Source organism: Macrosteles quadrilineatus, unplaced genomic scaffold, assembly GCF_028750875.1.
Source record: "Macrosteles quadrilineatus isolate MER2022 unplaced genomic scaffold, UCM_ALF_1.0 Scaffold_2__2_contigs__length_208266976, whole genome shotgun sequence".
In the NCBI taxonomy this organism is placed as follows: Eukaryota; Metazoa; Arthropoda; class Insecta; order Hemiptera; family Cicadellidae; genus Macrosteles; species Macrosteles quadrilineatus.
In genome coordinates this window covers 78,619,586-78,638,648 of record NW_026542595.1, presented here as the reverse complement: position 1 = coordinate 78,638,648, position 19,063 = coordinate 78,619,586, and the positions used below count along the sequence as shown (strand labels likewise).

The 19,063-nt window shown below is 36.6% G+C and overlaps 1 protein-coding gene across 1 annotated transcript; it reads right to left on the bottom strand.

The window, feature by feature from the left end:
- Positions 1 to 87: 87 nt before the first annotated feature.
- On the bottom strand, positions 88 to 15,512 carry LOC128985075 (uncharacterized). Its single transcript, XM_054404452.1, has 4 exons — positions 15,344 to 15,512; positions 8,184 to 8,333; positions 6,323 to 6,476; positions 88 to 5,161 (listed from the first exon to the last, which is right to left on the bottom strand). The coding sequence occupies exons 1-4, from the start codon at positions 15,393 to 15,395 to the stop codon at positions 5,032 to 5,034; spliced, it is 486 nt and encodes a 161-aa protein (XP_054260427.1). The 5' UTR covers positions 15,396 to 15,512; the 3' UTR covers positions 88 to 5,031.
- Between the last annotated feature and the right edge of the window lie 3,551 nt (positions 15,513 to 19,063).

Below are 19,063 nucleotides of genomic sequence, written 5' to 3'. Positions count from 1 at the left end.
AAAATTGACAATAACAGCCAATATACATAAATTAAAAAGGGTATAGTAATGGGGTGAGTGAAAAAAGCATAGGCAACTTAAGTCCCATAAATATGGAAAATATTTAATTTTAATTCAAATATACACAATGGTAATTATAAAAACTAAAGAAGTAGATCTACCTTACATTACAATGGACGGATTGCGTTATTTCAGGAAGACCAATAAATTTGATTTTTTAAATGTTAACAAACTTGAACATTACAAGGCTTAAGTAAGACACACCTTACAATTCATCAGTTAAATAAAATTAATTCAAAACATCAAACTTAATTTTAACAAATAATTCTGTCAAATAAAAAATCTAGGACTAATACAATATCAAAACAACTATGACAAATATAAAATTAAGGATAACAATAAAATTGTGCAACCAAGCATGAATGCTAAAGTACAATAAGCCACAAATTTATTATTGGCACGGCTGTGAAAGTGTTCAAAATAGCTTTCTACACTAAACTTACAATAATTAATAAAATTGTACAATTTGTAAAAATAAATAGACATTACAAACAGAAAAGTGTACAGCAATGTATTACTCAGTACTCACATAATATTTATAAAGCCTCGTAAAAATCAACCTCTCAATTCCCTACAAGAAAAATATACACCTTTATGATTAATTTAACTTCAAATGGCTTTTAATTAGCAGTATGTTGTAGGATTAATATTCAGAAATTGTCTTCAAATGCCCTCACAATAATGTATTCTTTTATAGCCTTCTCTAATACATGTTGGTGAATGAAAACGTTGCAATGTCATGCCTATTTGATTTGATTTGATATTCCTATTGACATAATAACAAATAATATTCGTTACTAAAGCCTAGACACGTATCAATTATTCAGTATAGTTTACCTTTTACTAAGGTATCGTTTAGTTTGATTCGTCTGAGTCGTCAATGTTAGTAAATTTGTAAATAATGTGTGTCCGTATTCGTTGTTTTATTTTAATGTGTGACAAACATTCTCAATGTGAGCTGTTTTAACCTGTGCTACCCAGCTGAAGATGTATCGTAGTTGATACGAAAAACAAACTGCTACAGGAATTCAACTGTTTGACACCTTAGGCTACTGTAAAATGTAAATTATACTGGATAAATAACAAATAAACATTGGTTATATAACAGAAATAACTTAAGTGTAAACATAAATATTGCATATACAGTCCATTATAAATTTGTGCAACAGCTATTTCGGTTTTTTGGGACAGCAGTGTTGCCACTTTTGTCTAGCCGTCGCCTTATATTAGAGGAGGCTATGATAATTTTTGCCTTTGAAAAATTGAAGTGTGTTAAGCTGGGTTTTCCTAGGCGCGTAGTCGGCCAGCGGAGAGAGGAACGCGGAGAGCGGACTCAGCTTGTCTTAGGCAATTTAATGTTACTGTTTTCCTAGAAGCGGAGCGGAATGCCATGTTAATTTCAATTCCGCTCTCCGCTGTCCGCTCTCCGCTGGCCGACTCCGCGCCTAGGAAAACCCAGCTTTACTCTTTTTATGATACTTTCCTTGATTAACAATTTCCCAAGTTATATATTACCATTACCTGATTTGAAAGGCTTTTTAATACACAAAAAACTCCCTTATTAGAAAAAATGTTATTTTTTGAAGGTAAAAAAGGTCACTTTTAAATAACTCGTGTACTTAACTTTAATAATAGATTGAAGTGAATTCATTTTGTTCAATACTTATCCTAGACTAAAAATGTAACAATATACATTTATTTGTACAAATAAGGCACAGTTAAAATGTTCGTCAAAGGTAATCTATACAACACAAGTAAGCCTAAACTGTATGGGATGTCCTTATTACAGTTTAAAGAAGTAACAAGCAGTATAAAATTGACAATCAGATAATATTTTTGTTTGTCAAAAGTATGAAACACACAAAAATACACAAATATGCAATGTGAAACATTGTTTACAGTGAATTGGACATGTAAATGTATTAATTATTGCTAGGTGGGTTTGGCTCATATTAATAAAATAAATTTTTCAGGGCTGTGCGAATCCAGAAATTTTGGTTTGAATCCGAATCCGAATCATAGCTGTACAGATTTTATCGAATCCGGATCGAATCCGAATATTTTAATTAATCCCGAGTCGAATCTGGGTCGAATCCGAATCTCAAATTTACAGCCATTATCGAACCTGGATCGAATCCGAATCTGAAATTTAAAGCTGTTATCGAATCCGAATATTTAAACCTGTTCAGAGTCAAATCAAAATCCGAGGAAAGTCAGCAGTACCAATTTTCACATTTTTAGACCACATTTTCTGGGGCTGAAATAACTTAGGGAATTGCTTAAAAAAATTCTTGAAATGGGCCAAATAAAAAAGTTATAAAATTTAGGCCTACCTATTTGAAGTTTTGAAACTAAAAAATTGGGCATAAGTTAGGCATACCACCTAGGCCTAAGTTACTCGCTAAAAGTGGTGGACTGCCAATTTGTGTAGTCTAAAACATAGGCCCAGCCTATTATACAATACACCTCGGTGTTAATCCTCCACACAAGCCTATGTCTGCATTACTATTACAAGTAACAACTAACACTGTGAGGTTAAGTTTACTCAGGGTGTCTAGTAGTCGGAAAAGTCGGGAATTAGTATTGAATTTCATAATGGTCTTGAAAAGTCGGGATTTAGTCTTAAATTTGATTTCCAAGTCGGGAAATGTTCACGATTTTGCCGCGATAGTGGACGACGATGACGTTTCCAAAACCGCAGGAGACGACGATGACGTTTCCGAAACCGCGGGAGACGATGATGACCTTTCCGTGACCGCTGGGGACGACATTAACGTTACCGTGACCGCGGGAGACGACGATAACGTTTCCGTGACCGCAGGAGATGACGATGACCGCAGGAGACGACGGTGATGTCTAAACAGCCGCGGGAAATGTTCAGGATTTTGCCGAGCGGACGACAATGATCATGTTTCTGTAACTGCTGCAGTCAATGATGATGTCTAAACGTACGGTACGCGGAAGATTTCATGATAAAAAAACAACCAAATTTGCTAGTTCCAATTTTTTATTGCTGCATTATTTCTTTACTTGAAAACTCCACATTATCATAATACTACTTTATGACAAAGACAGGGGTTGGTGTAGTATTATTTAGAACATTTGGTTAAGCTATAAAAATTGGTAACGGTATCAAGAATCGAGAATCGATACATTTTTTATCAACGCCCACTAATTGTTGAAAAAACTAGTCTTGAAAAATCTGGAATTAGTCTTGAAAAGTCTGGAATTAGTCTTGAATTTTATAATGGAAATAAACTAGACACCCTGTTTACTGATAGCCAAGATAGGGTTCAAATGCGACCTACACTAATGTGCCTAAAGCCTAACACCAAGTTGGTCAGGTTCCTAACATGAACCAGTCAACAGCAAATCGGAGTGCACAAGTAGTTTTTTAGTGTCTAAAAAATTATATTGAAAATTATATTCAATCAGAATCTAGTAAATTTGAATATCGAATCCCAACTCGGATCTATTTCCAAGAAATTCGAATATCGAATCCGAACCCGGATCTCTTACCAGTAAATTCGAATATCGATTCCGAATCCGAATCCAGTTAGAAACAGTAGATTCGTTCTCGAATCCGAATCGAATCTCTAAAAAGATTCGGATTAGATTCGTTTTTCGAACTATTCGCACAGCCCTGAAATTTTTTAAATCAATTACATTTAAATTAAGGTCTTTGAAATGTGTACAGGCGTTGGAGCCATTGCAAATATGGGTGCGGCAAAAAAACCGATCTATTTTCTTCAGCGCATTATTGTTCAGCGACAGGCCGTCTGAGGGTGGTGGGAGTAGGCTCGTTGGATAGCCTATACGATGCCATTTCTTGTAATCATAGAGCAGTGGTTGTATGAGCTACGTGCGGTTGTTATCTAGTCGTTTAAAAAAAATAGTAAATCAGTTATTGCAATTCAGTGGCAGTTCCGTGCTTTTATTTATTAGGTCCACATGGAGAGGTTCCGTCGTGATTATCTGTATGGATAACACAATTAAACAGGTTATTATTCTAATTAATTTGTAGGGATGAAAATTAACCTCAAAATTCGTGTAACTGAGCACAGACATGTTCGGCAAGCCGCTTGTTTTCGGGCGGGCCTGCGAGTACTGTTTTCCACAGCAGCACAAACTCTATCGAATGTTAGTTGTCTGGCGTCCGATCTGACTTTGGACGGCCTTTCAGCTTCCTTTTCAACGCAGAAGCCGTTCTAAAGTTAGTAACCCACCACATTATTGTGATACGCAACGGAACTTCTCCATGTCGTCTTAATTGAAAGAATGCATGAAACTGCCGATGCCGCTGAGCTGCAATAAATGAATTCAATACTTTTTTAAAACAACTCCATAACAACCGCATGTAGCTCAGGCAACCACTGCTATGACTACAAAAAATGGCTTTGTGTAGGCTTTCCAACGAGCCTACTCCACCACTCTCAGACTACCTGTTGCTGAACAGTGCTCTGCAGAAAATGGATCGGTTTTTTTGCCGCACCCTGTATTAAACATCAATAAATACATATGTGCAATAAAAGTAAAAATAAAAAAGATTGGTAAAAAAGTAAAATTGTACAAGTGAAATGTTAAAGGCCAGCGCACACAGAGAAAGCTGAATTTCGCATCTTAAAACAAGGATTTCTCAACCAATCTTATCAATTAAAGATAGGATTTGATTTTTATTCAACTGAGTTAGCTATTTAGTTGCTACCAATAGCCTAGGGTACAAATGTAAAATACAATAAGAATTATTCACGAGTGCATATGTTAACACCTGTGCGTGGTAAGGAGTTATGTTTGGTAGCCAACTGATTGTCGGTGCAGCTGGTTTGCAACTTTGTGTTTGCGTCAGGTATAAGAGTTTGCTGGAACCTTACCTATTTATGTCACAATTTCAAATTTGTATCTAGATTAGTAGCAAACTTGAGTCATGACTGCAGAAGTGAGATTCAGGCTTACAACAAGTTACACTAAGGATCACATGTACATCTTTAGAGCTAACAACGTCGAGGCCAGGATTGTGACTAGTGACACTGTCGTAGTGGCGGCACTGTTGCAGCGGTTGTCAAAGTAGCAGAAACACCACGTCACCTCGTCATAATAGTCCCTGAAACATTTGAAAGAAACAAAAACTGTTTTTATTTCTTACTTGCTCTGGCTGTTCCCACAATCCTTTGCACACAGAAAATTCGATAACCAAGGTTGCATAAGAAATGGAGCTACAATTTGTGCAAAAACTCACATAGAAACATGTAAATACAAATTATGTTCAATACAAATGCTTTTTTTTGTCAAAGTCTTGTCATCTTAGTTTCTTGAAACATTTAGAAGAACACAGAATTTCCTCAAATTATTATTAGAGATTCATTAATCTAATTTTGGAGGTTGCACTTTCTTGATCTGTTGGTTGTATGTAAGTTTTCTTAAATTTATAACTTTAACTTGTAATTGCTGCAAGCTGTTAATAGAATAAAACTCCAATCCATTAGATTACCATGGAAACGCTATGGCCAGTAAGGTCATAGGCCAGAAAATCCAATGTATGTATGTTTGTCCTTTATGGACTCCGAAACCGAGGTCCAACCTAAAGGTGAGTGAGCGTAGCGAACGATCTTCAACCAGGACGTGATTGAGCCATCCGAACGAGCTCATCTTGAAAATGAACGAGCATTTGACATAAAACCACATTAGGACAGGACGATGTCTGTCGGGTCAGCTAGTTTAAAATAATTCTTAATACACATTTACCACCTGCAAGTTGAGTTTCATGTGAGATCCATCTATTAGTAACTGAATACTATTTATTTACTATTATTATAATTTTATTACTAGTTTAGATGGTGGCACATAGGCGCATATTTTAACCCAAATATCCGTGAAGGATGAGTGTAGAACCTGGTGGTGTGGGATGATAAAAACTAAACTACCCTTTTGTTTTTTGTAGGTGTATAATAGTAACAATTGATTGATAATGCTTGTACACTTTTTGTCACGTTGGAGTGTAGTTGTGAAAACACAACCTAGGTCAGATTGTTACAGGAATGAGTATGATCGGTGGAAAAAATAATTCAAGAGTCAAGGTACTATATGAAGACGGCAAATTCAATGAACCACACAAATTTCAGTGAAAATAGAAAGTGTGCATTGAGTCAAGTTTGGTAAACTTCCATTGACATGTACTACAGAAACATGAAATGGCTTTAATTTTGAATACAAAATTCCATATAAACCAAAAATCACTCATTGTAAAAATCAAGTCTTGAGTTACCGTTTGATATCAAGCTCCTTGATGGAGTTGTTGACGTAGTGAGCCAGCTTAAAGTCAGTGGCCGCCTTGCGACACCCCTCGTAGTGATCTGCGGGAATATCCGTCCGGATAGCTCTTAGAGAGCTCAGACAGTTACGTGTTACCACTTCATTGCCTGGTAAAATGAAACAAGAAATTAACTGAAGAGATCACATAGTAAGGTAACAAACAATCCTTCTATTTCTTGTATGGAATTCCATACAAACATAATTGTCCAGAGGGGATTATGGATTAATGAGAAAGTATTTTCCAGAAACGAGGTTTATTATACAATAGACATGGTTTAGCCCCTGAGCTGAATTGATGACTATAATATAATTGTACAATTACCTCGTCACAGCTCCGTAGTTTCCGTAATATTACGGCCGTTTCGGCATCAAAATGCCATCCTCAGATACATACATCCACCGGATTTGGCGTCGTCAAACTTGAAACACACACGTAACACGATAACAAACATTTAAAACATAAAAAACGAAAGACAGGCCTGTCGCGCACATGATGAGTACGTGTACGGAAGCTGACTGGACAACTGCTAGTTCGTTCCAGCCGTTGCGGTGTTATCTCTTGGACTTTGATCCCTTGGCTTGCTTCGTTTGATGATGTTATTGAAAATAGTGTGAGATTTAAATTGTAGTTGGTCATTTAGTATGGATTCATCGTTGTTTTTCATTTTATGGGCTTTGTAAATCTCGTATTCCTCAAGGGTGTCTAGTCTATTTCCATTAATACAGGCGTGCAGAATTTCTAAGCCATTGTCCAAATCAAGTAAGTCGTGATTATTGTCAACCAGGTGTTGTGCGAAAGTGGATTTTTGTTTGTCAGTTTTTCCGTTAGGGCGATGTTCTTTGTACCTAATGCTAAAGGAACGTCCTGTTTTTCCAATGTACGTACTCGGACAACTAGCGCATTTTATTTTATATACACCTGATTGGTCAGCTTTATTTTTATTAATCTTAGGTTTTAACTTATTTATAACTTTATTGTTGGTTCTGAAAGCTAGTTTAATTCCATGCTTTTTCAACTCATTCTTTAGGCAGTGTTGCAGGGGATGAGAATAATTTACGCAGACAAATTTCTTGTTTTGCTGGGTTAGATTCTGATTTGGAGTTTGTTTATTTTTGTACTTCTTTACTAAGCTATCGACCGTTTTAATGTCATACCCATTAGACAAGTTTGACGACGCCAAATCCGGTGGATGTATGTATCTGAGGATGGCATTTTGATGCCGAAACGGCCGTAATATTACGGAAACTACGGAGCTGTGACGAGGTAATTGTACAATTATATTATAGTTTATTATACTTCCTTCACAATATTTAGGTGGTTTTAGGGGAAGAAACCCATCCCCTCCACTTGACACTTAGATTTCAAATAATAGCTCAACAGCTGATTAATAAACATACGTTAAATACAAAAAAAGTGGTGGGGGAACTTCCCCTCAATTCTCATAAATATTGTGAGCGAAGTATGAAAATTAATTGGGGGCAATCCAGAGACAAGCAGTAGTACCGGTAATGAATTTTCACGTTGACAATTTTATAAAAACATGATGAGAGCAAGAGAGAGTTGGTTACTCTCACTACACCTAGTCATTCTGACTGGGCACAAATTCACTGATACCGGTAATACAAAATAAACTGTAGGCTATCTGCAATCTGACACATACGTAAATCACTCACTATTGTAAAATATGACAATGCCTTGGCTTAAATGTGTAAACTTCATGTTTTTACAGCAATAAATTATTTGTTATCATGAACAGGTAAAGATAATAATACTGAATTGTACAGCCTAATTTACTGAATTAATAGAAGCTTACCTCCTTTTCTCTCGATGATTTTGACACAAGTATCATCTTCCTCGGGGCAAGCCTGGCTCCAATGCCACCACCAGTTGAACGGTTGACAACCCGGATGTGTCGATATACACTGATAGCAATATAAGGTTGATCCAATACCAAAGCAGTTCCCTGAAAATTAAATGGGTCTTGAAATTGTATTTGAACATCCAATCAACGATAGGCTTTTAAAAATATTGCTCATTGGATTGGGACCGCGTCTCGTTGTCCCGCCGTCTAGTTGTACCTACGTCTACTTGTACCTCGAGGCCTAGGGACAACTAGTCGTAGGTACAACTAGACGTAGGTACAAGTAGACGGTGGCACACCCGACTAGTTGTACCTGACAGATTTTTAGGAGGTACAACTAGACGTAGGTACAAGTAGACGTAGGTACAACTAGACTTGTATCCCACCGACAAGTAGTATCACCTAGCTTGGTAGTTGGTTAGGTTGGTAGGTACCTAAGTAATGAGTAAATTTCTCTATTTCAGGGAAAGTTTCCATTCCTCCCAGCTCAGTTAATCACCCATCATCTCCAGTCCAATTACTTTTATATCCATCTGACTAAGTTTACCCATCCTCCCTTATTAACTAAATATTGTTGGATGTCTCCCCCACCTAAACCCCCGAATTCCTACCCGTCCCCAAAGTGGGTTGAGGTTCTGCTAAGATATTAAATTGAATAAAAGGAGGTATCGCCTTTAAAAAAGTCATTTAAACAAGTTGTGTCAGATGTCAAAGATAAACTTAAGGCTGCGCTCTACCCGCCTGGCGTGCACAAATGCAATGGGTTTCTTACTGATTGTAGCTCCAATATGAACCGATTTAAAAGATCTTGGTGTCATTTTTATTTTTGAGCGGAGCGAGCGAAGCTCTTATACGTCGACTCTTATGCATTTCGTAATACGCAAACTCCTCCTAGACGGCTGAATCAATCGTTTTCAAATTTTGCATGGTGATAAAGACCATATCGGTGAGTGCCAACATCTATATGGCGTTAAAAAAGTCTCTCAGGAATCCGCCCCACTGGGTCTCAAAGTTTCAATGTAATCCTTATGGAAGCAGTATTTGACACATAAACAAAGACATATGATCAGCTGTTGACGTTGGAATGCAGTTGATAAAGAAATAGCTGATGGCATTATTCCACAAATATTAGAACAGAAACGGTATGGATCATAAATATGATCAAATGACGACACTAGCTTGAGGTCCGTGACGTATGAAGTGGTGAAGGAAGTAGTAAAGGCAAGCAGGCTGGAGTGTGGAAACTGTTTATGACGATTAGATTAAGGTATCTGCATTCCTAAAATTCTATGGGAAGGGAGGAAATCAGGTCCGTGACTTAGGAAGTGGTGAAGGAAGTAGTCAAGGCGAGCTGTCCGGAGTGTGGAAACTGTTTATGACGATTATATCTGCATTCCTAAAATTCTATGGGAAGGGAGGAAAACAGATCCGCGACGTAGGAAGTGGTGAAGGAAGTAGTCAAGGCGAGCTGTCCGGAGTGTGCGAACTGTTTATCACGATTAGATTAAGGTATCTGCAATCCTAATATGCTATTGGAAGGGAAGGAAACAGGTCCGCGACGTAGGAAGTGGTAAAGGAACTAGTAAAGACGAGCTGTTCGGGGTGTGGGATCTGTTTGTGACCATTAGATTAAGGTATTTGCAATCCTATGATGCTATGGGAAGGGAGGGAAACAGGTCCGTGACGGAGGAAGTGGTGAAGGAAGTAGTCAAGGCGAGCTGTCCGGAGTGTGGGAACTGTTTAAGATGATTAGATTAAGGTATCTGCGATCCTAAAATGCTGGGAAGGGAGGAAAATAGGAACGTGACGTAGGGAGTGGTGAAGGAAGTGGTAAAGGCGAGCTGTTCGGGGTGTGGGATCTGTTTGTGACTATTAGATCAAGGCATTTGCAATCCTATGGTGCTATGGGAAGGGAGGGAGACAGATCCGTGACTTAGGAAGTGGTGAAGGAAGTAGTCAATGCGAGCTGTCCGGAGTGTGGAAACTGTTTATGACGATTAGATTAAGGTATCTGCAATCCTAAAATGCTATTGGAAGGGAAGGAAACAGGTCCGTGACGTAGGAAGTGGTAAAGGAAGTAGTAAAGGCGAGCTGTTCGGGGTGTGAGATCTGTTTGTGACCATTAGATTAAGGTATTTGCAATCCTATGATGCTATGGGAAGGGAGGGAAACAGGTCCGTGACGTAGGAAGTGGCGAAGGAAGTAGTAAGGGCAAGCAGTCCGGACTGTGGGAACTGTTTGTGACCATTAGATTAAAGTATCTGCAATCCTAAAATGCTATGGGAAGGGAGGAAAATAGGTCCGTGACGTAGGAAGTGGTGAAGGAAGTAGTCAAGGCGAGCTGTCCGGAGTGTGGGAACTGTTTATGAAGATTAGATTAAGGTATCTGCAATCCTAAAATGCTATGGAAAGTAAGGGAAACAGGTCCGCGATGTAGGAAGTGGTGAAGAAAATAGTAAAGACGAGTTGTTCGGAGTGTGGGATCTGGGTACTTTCCTGTTAGAAGGAACATTCATTATTATCGATGATTTTTTTCGATATATCGATATTAACAAATTGAATCATATCAGCTGACAACTACGATAAATATTGTTCAGTATCAAACAGGGCCGGATTTAGCATTTTTGCGCCCCTAGGCCCAAATAATTTTCCGCCCCCTAGTCTGGTCACAGTTACTTTCCTTCAAACCTTTATTAAAAACTATATCATGCCCATAGGCCTGAGTTAATTTCTTGAATACCACTCCACGTTGGAATTATTGCAAGCTTTTTTTGAAGTATTAACTTATTTACCCTTAACAAAATGCCATCTTAAACACTTTTAGCAATTTTATGCTTTTAATAAATGCTCACGTTTGTGGCCGTGGGACTGAAACAAAAAAAAACAAAACCTCAACCCACCAAGCATTCCTAAAAAAAAAAAAACACAAAAAAAACATGGCCATTGATTCCAATTCCAGGCCCAAAAACATCAACTCCATACAGTACGTGATACCATAGATTAAACATACTCCTTTAGTAGATTTGTCATAATTTTGGATTGGCTGAAAAAAAATTTTGTTATTTAAGGAGTATGTTTTATCTATGTTTAAACCTAGTTTATCCTAAATAAAACGATCTAATCATCAACAATAGGTCTCCTGTTTATATTACTAGAAATTAAAACACACATTATAGAACTAACCCTAAAATAATAGAAACAAAATTACGTCATAACTAACGTCCAGTGTCACCAACATGAAGAAATTTTGAATGAATAATGTCATAAGAAGTCGACTTGAGTTAAATTTAATCTATGGGGTTACTGCATCTAGGTTATATTTCCAAAGCAAAACAGAGCAATATTCCGGCCAACCGTACCGATCCTTAGGCCTGAGGAGAAAATGACAGCATTAATAGTGCTTTGGAGGGTATTGATTTTTTATAAAATCTAATGCAAACTGAGATTATTATTTTTTCGTTAATTTAAAGGTTAATTCATCGTTGTTTTAATATTCAACACAACTTATTATATATTTTAACTTGGTCCTGCAAATTGTTGTAAACTAATCAAAAGATTAGTTAATATCTTTTGCTTTGTGAGCTGAGGGTGGTAACAATGTCTAGCACGCATGCGCCCCTAATCACTCTGATCAGTAGTGACGAGCCCGAGCCAGCGTAGTGGCAGTGCAGTGGCAATTTGATTCATACCCCTAGGGCGCTCGCCAACGTCAACAACCCTACAGCCTACTCCCATACAACCAATGTTCGTTACCAATTTTGTAACGAAATTGATGCGTAATTCTGAAAAATAGTTTAAATTTCCTAACAATAATTATTTATTTTTATGAACTTCAGAATCACAATGCTTTGGAGTGTTTTTTATCAACTATGACTATTTATTTTTATTTTTAGATAGCCTAGGTATAAAAAAAATACTCTCTGCCGTGCGCCCTCTGGGACCTTGCGCCCATAGGCCCGGGCCTACCGGGCCTATTGGGAAATCCGGCCCTGGTATCAAAAAACAATAATTAAATGAAACTGTTCTAAAAAAAATAACCTAACATAACTAACCAAACTTGCTATGTAACATTCCATGTTTAACTTGCCTTTTCTGTTATCAAAAGGAATTTTTAAATAGTACGGCAAGTTTGGTTGGTTATGTTAGGTTAGCTTATATCAGTTGAATTTCTTAATCCATATAATAGACTATTTTAGCCTAAACAAGATCAATTGTCAATATGTAATGGATCGGTAAACAAAAATATTGATATATCGAGAAAAAATCATCGATAATAATGAATGTTCCCTTTAACAGAAAAGTACCGGGATCTGTTTATGACGATTTGATTTAGGTATCTACAATCTTAAAATGCTATGGGAAGAGAGGGAAACAGATCCGCGACGTAGGACGAGGTGAAAGAAGTAGTAAGGTGAGCAGTGTGGAGTGTGGGAAGTGGAAACCGTTTGTAGCAGTTTTAATGTATCTGCTATGCTGAAATGCTATGAGAAGGGATGGAAGCATGCTCACGACATATGACATGGTGAAAGACGTAGTAAAGGCTAGCAGTACGGAGTGTGGGAATGTTTGTGGCAATTAGATTAACGTATTTAAAATGCTATAGAAAGTGATGAATACAGGTCCACGACGTAGGAAGTGGCTTAGGAAGTAGTAAAGTACGAGCATCAGCATAGTGTGAGATCCGTCTGTGGCAGTTAGATTAATGTATCTTCAATACTAAAATGCTATGAGAAGGGAAGGAAACAGGCCCCACGACGTAGGAAGTGTTGAAGGAAGTAGTAAAGGCTGGCAGTGCAGAGTGGGGGAACCGTTTGGGCAGTAAATGTATCTGTAATACTTAAATGCTACGAGAAAGGAAGGAAACAGGTGTATGACGTAGTAAATGGTGAAGGAAGTAGTAAGGCTAGCAGTGCAGAGTGTGGGAACTGTCTTTGGCAAAATTACATTAATGTATCAATCCTAAAATGCTATGGGAAGAGAGGGAAACAGGTCCACGACGTAGGGGGTGGTGGAGGAAGTAGCAAAGGTGAGCAGTGTTGAGTGTGGGAATGGATTAATGTATCTGCAATGCTAAATGCTACGGGAAGAGACTGTAGACTGTATTTTAAAATGATTACGAAGCACAAATCGATACATATTTTTGATAGGCTACATGCAATCGTTTACAATCGAAATTTACAACTGAGTTGACAACAGCTGATTTTTACTCAATAGAGGCTAAAAACGGTTTTTACTCCTTAAATATTAAAAATGCTACCTACTTTAGACCCGCAACGCATGCATTAAAAACTACTGTTTTTACTGCAGTATGACAAAAACAATATAATATGAACCCTTGATGGCTCCGCTCAATTTTGTGGATGCCTCTGCTAACACCACCTAGTTTAATATTATTGTAGTTTTGCCGTTTCTTTTTAAATCTCTAATATTTAAAAAAAATTTTGGGCTCAAAGGTTGGTAAAAATGTTAAATTACACGTTTTTTATCTTAAGTTTTAACCCATGACCTAAAAATAATTTTTAGAGAAAAAATAACAAACAGGGTAAATGCAATTGATGATTCTTAAAAACAAGAATCTGCACTACTTTATTAAAAACTTTAAGAATAACAATGTAATCACCCAGATTCGAAAGGCTTGCAAGCGCTCTTCATGGCGCTGTTCAATGCAATGGTAAGTTATAGGGACATCAGCGTTCAGCAACTTCGTATTGAGATATTTGAGCTGAGGTAACTTAGAGCGCACCCTTAACCCTCCGAGTGTCACGCGTCATAAAAACGACGCACAACACACTTTGTGTAGGGTCACGCGTCGCTTTTAAGACGCACAAACATCGTTTACGGCGAAGGCTCTATGACTGACTGAATCGGATTGAACTGGATCGAGTTAGGTATCGTTCTTTCCGTAATATTCTAAGCTTTCTCCAGAGGTCTGTCTCTAAGCGCTATTCATTTTAGTTCCGAAAATATTGTAGCAGACAGCTGACGTGCGTGTATTTGTAAACAGCTAGGTTCCCCCGGACCGATGACTGATGTGTTTTATTACGTTTATCATTGTTTTAGTGTTAAAAATCAAAAGTAGTGATATACGTGGTGCATTATAAGAAGATTTAAGTGGTTTTGAAGTGCTGGTTGATGATCCTGAAGAAGTAAGTAGTGATATTGATGTAAATTATCAGCCAGATTCCTAGCTATGGTTAGGCTATGCATTCTTAGCTAAACGCTATGTACTGAAATCCGTTTTTCGCTCATAACTTATTTATTTGATAACTTACCTCGCTATATGATTATATATTTGTAATCCTCATTAAATTTAGAACAAAGTGGCTATTTTCAAATATTTATAGGCCTATAATTTATACAATTTCATTGAGCGCGAACTTATTTTTTTTTTGAAAATTTTCGAAATTATATATTTTTTTTTTTAAATGTTCCTTATGTTTTATATATAATATTGAAGCCCATGATTTTCCAAACAAAATGGTATATAGAACATTAGAATTAACATTGTTTTAAGCTTCTCAGATCCGTTTTAATAAAACCTTGCAAAGGGGCCAAAAATAGGTGGACATTAAGGCCTAAACTATGGACACTCGGAGGGTTAAGTTAGTAGACTTTATACTTACGATAAGTTAAGCTTAAAAGATCTATAACGTTTAAGGTGAAGTGGGTGTCCTAAACAACTACCGTCTAAGGCTAGCTGTTAATCTTAACCTCATCTATTAACACTAAACATCCAAAAATTAGTAGGTAGACCAGTTACTTGGATTAACCTACTTATAGCCCTATTATATGGGGCTCCAAAGGCAGAGCTTGTTAATAGAAACTGTAATTAGCCCATATTTAAAAAAAATGTAAATTCTTCAATCTACCTAACCTAGGTCTATCACTATAATAGGAACCCAGTGATTGCTAATCATTACTTAAACTTTGCCTATATGCTTGGGGCAAAAATCGTTATTCAAGTAATTTAATATTAGGTATTAAAATGTAGGCAAATTAATCTACAGAAGGCTAGTCCCTAAAGAAAGAGCACTTATTTACAAAAACATTGAGCCCCGCCCACTAACGATTAGTCATAACTGAAGAAATTCTTACATTACAATAATGCCTACCTTTACTTATTAAGCTGATAACGAAGAATGCTAAAACACTGTGGCATTTCATCGTGAATGTTAATTTAAAACAAAATACTATTTCAACATGCAAACACAACCTCAACAAAAACAAATACAATATCAAAAGAATGAAGATTGAAGTAGAGAGTTGGTTGTTTCAGTTTCAGTTTCAATGTCGATCGATGATCCAATCCAATCAGAAATCACTGAAATTAAATCAGAAGGATTTTTTTCTTTCGTTTGCTTAGCAGGATTTCCAATACCAAAAAGCCTCGCTGTACACGGTTTCTTTCTACATGGCAGATAAGGGATTTGTGGATTTGTAGTAAAAACATATTTTTAAAGAGTATAGTGTATAATAAAATGTTATTTATAGCATGTTTCTATTGTGTCTAGTTCATCAGATTTGAACCAAACAGTAAATCACGAAATAAATTCTAAAATAATGGAAACAAAACTTTGTCGACATTATTATTATAGTGATTAAATCTTAAGGGAGTATGTTTTATCAATGATCTTACCAACATGAACTAAACAAGGAAAAAATTAGCTACAGTTTTAAAATTGGATGAGAAGTCTACTTGCGTTACAACATAATGAATAGATAATTCGAACAAACTTGCTAAACATGAAATATAAAAATATAATAAGTGAATAATTATAATAGTGTAATTGATGTACAATAAATTTACTGCTTTAATGCACACAGATGGTGGCATGGGTGGTGACCATCCTGAAGTAGTGTGAGACTGGTCAATCAATCAGACTTCTCACTAACGGGGGTGGCTTTACTCTGCTAGACCTGAAATTTTTTTTTTTTTTTTTTTAACAAGTATTTATTTACAATCTATTCAATACTAGAATAATAAGTAAATTCAATAACCATTTTAACATGGGTTAGTTACACTCCATCAAGTGCACTAACATACAAAAACTTTTAAAAAGTTTAACTAAAAACGATTTGGAAGGTCTATTGGATTAACTCTTTTGAGCCTATATGTAGCTTCACTATTGTCGAGGAGGTTAACAGCCAGGAAATTTGGATGGGTTTCTAATTTTCTTTGGTATTTTTCACTTCGTTTCTTTATTTCTTCTTTAACATAGGGTAATTTCGTATCTTGATGAATTACTTTATTTGTGACAAACCAAGGTGCTTGTAAAATTTTTCTCAGTGTTTTCGATTGAAACCTTTGAACTATTTCTATGTTTGAGTTGGAAGTGGTTCCCCAGAGTTGGATACCGTAGGTCCAAATAGGTTTCAATATAATTTTGTATAAAAGTAATTTATTTTCAACAGATAATTTTGCATTTCGACCAATGAGCCAATTTAGTTTGTTTGTTTTTAAATTTAAATGAAGTCGTTTGTTCCAAATGTGTGAATGCCATGTAAGCCGTCTGTCGAGATGCATACCAAGGTACTTAACTTCGTTGGATTGTGGAAGCATGACATTATTCAATGTTACTGGGGGACAAGTTCTTGTAGACATAGTAAATGTAACTTGAACGGATTTGGTTTCATTTACTTTAATTTTCCAATTCTGTAGCCACTGAGACAAATCGTCTAATGCAGCCTGAAGGTTTGATGATGCCAGAATAGGATCCTGATTTGATGATAAAAAAGCAGTGTCGTCTGCAAATGTTGCAACCGTAATACCCTGAGTACTTGGAAGGTCATAAGTGAACAAAATATACAAAATAGGTCCAAGAACACTGCCTTGTGGTACACCTGATTCAATTTCATGCACATCTGTAACTATATCTTGATATTTAATTTGAAAAAATCGTTTGGACAAATACGATTTCAACACTCCATAGTATGTATGGGGCAACAAAGTTTTAATTTTGAACAATAATCCTGTGTGCCAGACTTTATCAAACGCCTGGGCTACGTCCAAAAAAGCAGATGAACAAAAACGTTTATTTTCAAGATCTTCCTTGATTACATTCACTATTCTATGCACTTGCTCAATGGTAGAATGCCTTCGGCGGAATCCAAACTGATGGGAAGGCAACAATTCTTTTTCATCAATTATAATTTGGAGTCTTTTTAAGAAAAGTTTTTCAAAAACTTTGGAAACCACAGGAATAAGGGATATAGGCCGATACGAGGATGCTTGATTTAAAGGTTTACCAGGTTTCGGAATAACAACAATTTGTGAAACCTTCCACTGTATTGGGAAGTATTCAAGGCGTAAAACTGCATTGAAAAGTACTGTAAGGAAAACTATTCCTTTTCTAGGAAGCTCTTTCAACACTTTACCTGTTATCAGATCATAACCGGGGGCTTTTTTGCCGTTTAAATCGTCTTTTATTACTTTAGCTACTTCAGATGGTGTGAACAATTTTATTGGTAAATCAAGTTGATTTGGAGAATCGAGGAATTCCAAAATTTCTTGCTCAACATTTGAATTAATATTATATGGCTTGAACACTTCCTTGAAGTATGAAGCAAATACATCTGCTTTCTCGATGTTATTTTTGGCCCAAGAACCGTCTTCTTTTAGAATAGGTGGAATGCAAATTTGTGGACGTTTTAAGTTTTTTGTAACTTTCCAAAGGGAGTAGTCACTAGCTTCAGATGGAGAAAGGTTTGATGTGAAATCTTGAAATCTGTCATTGTTTAATTTAAACAGTAACCTTTTCAGTTGTTGAGTGGCCCTGTTTAGATTTCTTTTATCCGTCTGGTCTCTAGAGTTTTGCCATATTCTACGGAGTCGGCGTTTTTCGGCTATTTTCCTATTAATTTCAATTGGATAGTGTATTCCTGATTTTAAATTATGTTTATTCTGGTCTGAAAACCTGAAAGACCTGAAAATGCTGTCACATTTCTTCTGGTAATGTTTCAGGTTACATAAACAAAACATGTGACTGTAGCCCTAATGGTTCGTACAGTTTCAGGCATTCACTTATTTAATTAGATAGATTGCATTTCGGTCAAGGTAGAGCTTTTTTACGTGGAGAATACTGCATAACGGGAGCAGTATAATATAGTGAGTCCCACGTCTTCGGGATTGCCCATGTTGTCGCAGTCAAGGCAGTCAAGGCGCTTCCACGCAAGGCCCCACTAGAAAACAGGCCATGCAGCAGCGCGGGCAGCGCAACACTGCGTCACAGTGATGGATATTCTAAAATCTTACCATGGTTTTCTAGCGCGTTCCCGTTTTCTAGTGGCGCCTTGCTCCACGACAAATCAGGCAAACTGACAAAGTATCAGTGGTGTAGGCGAAATTGTAATTGTGCTGGTCATTGAAGTCCTTAAATATTGATTTTATCTACACTGGTGTAGATATATCTATATTAGTGTCACGGCCGCCTTTTAAAGGCGGCCGTGTTAGTATAGATCTTATATCTTTTATCTATATTAGTGTAGATATAAAGTCAATGCTTTTACCATAGATAATACCATAGATAAAACATATGATAATACGATATTCGGTGTTTATTTGACGGTGTTCTACAATGTATTTTGTTTTGGTAATAAACGACTTGATTTGATTTGAAGGAGAATTTACTTATATAGTATATTAGATTATAATTTTTACTTTTTATGCGTCCCTCCAATTTTCTGAATTATAAAACTAAAGAATTATATATTTAAAAAATTAAAAAGGATCTAGGAAGAATCCATGAAATTTAGTATGTGATCAACGGTCTTGGTGAGTTAGAATTAGTTTAGATTCAACGCCTTTGAAAGTAATGACACAGAGACTCAAAACA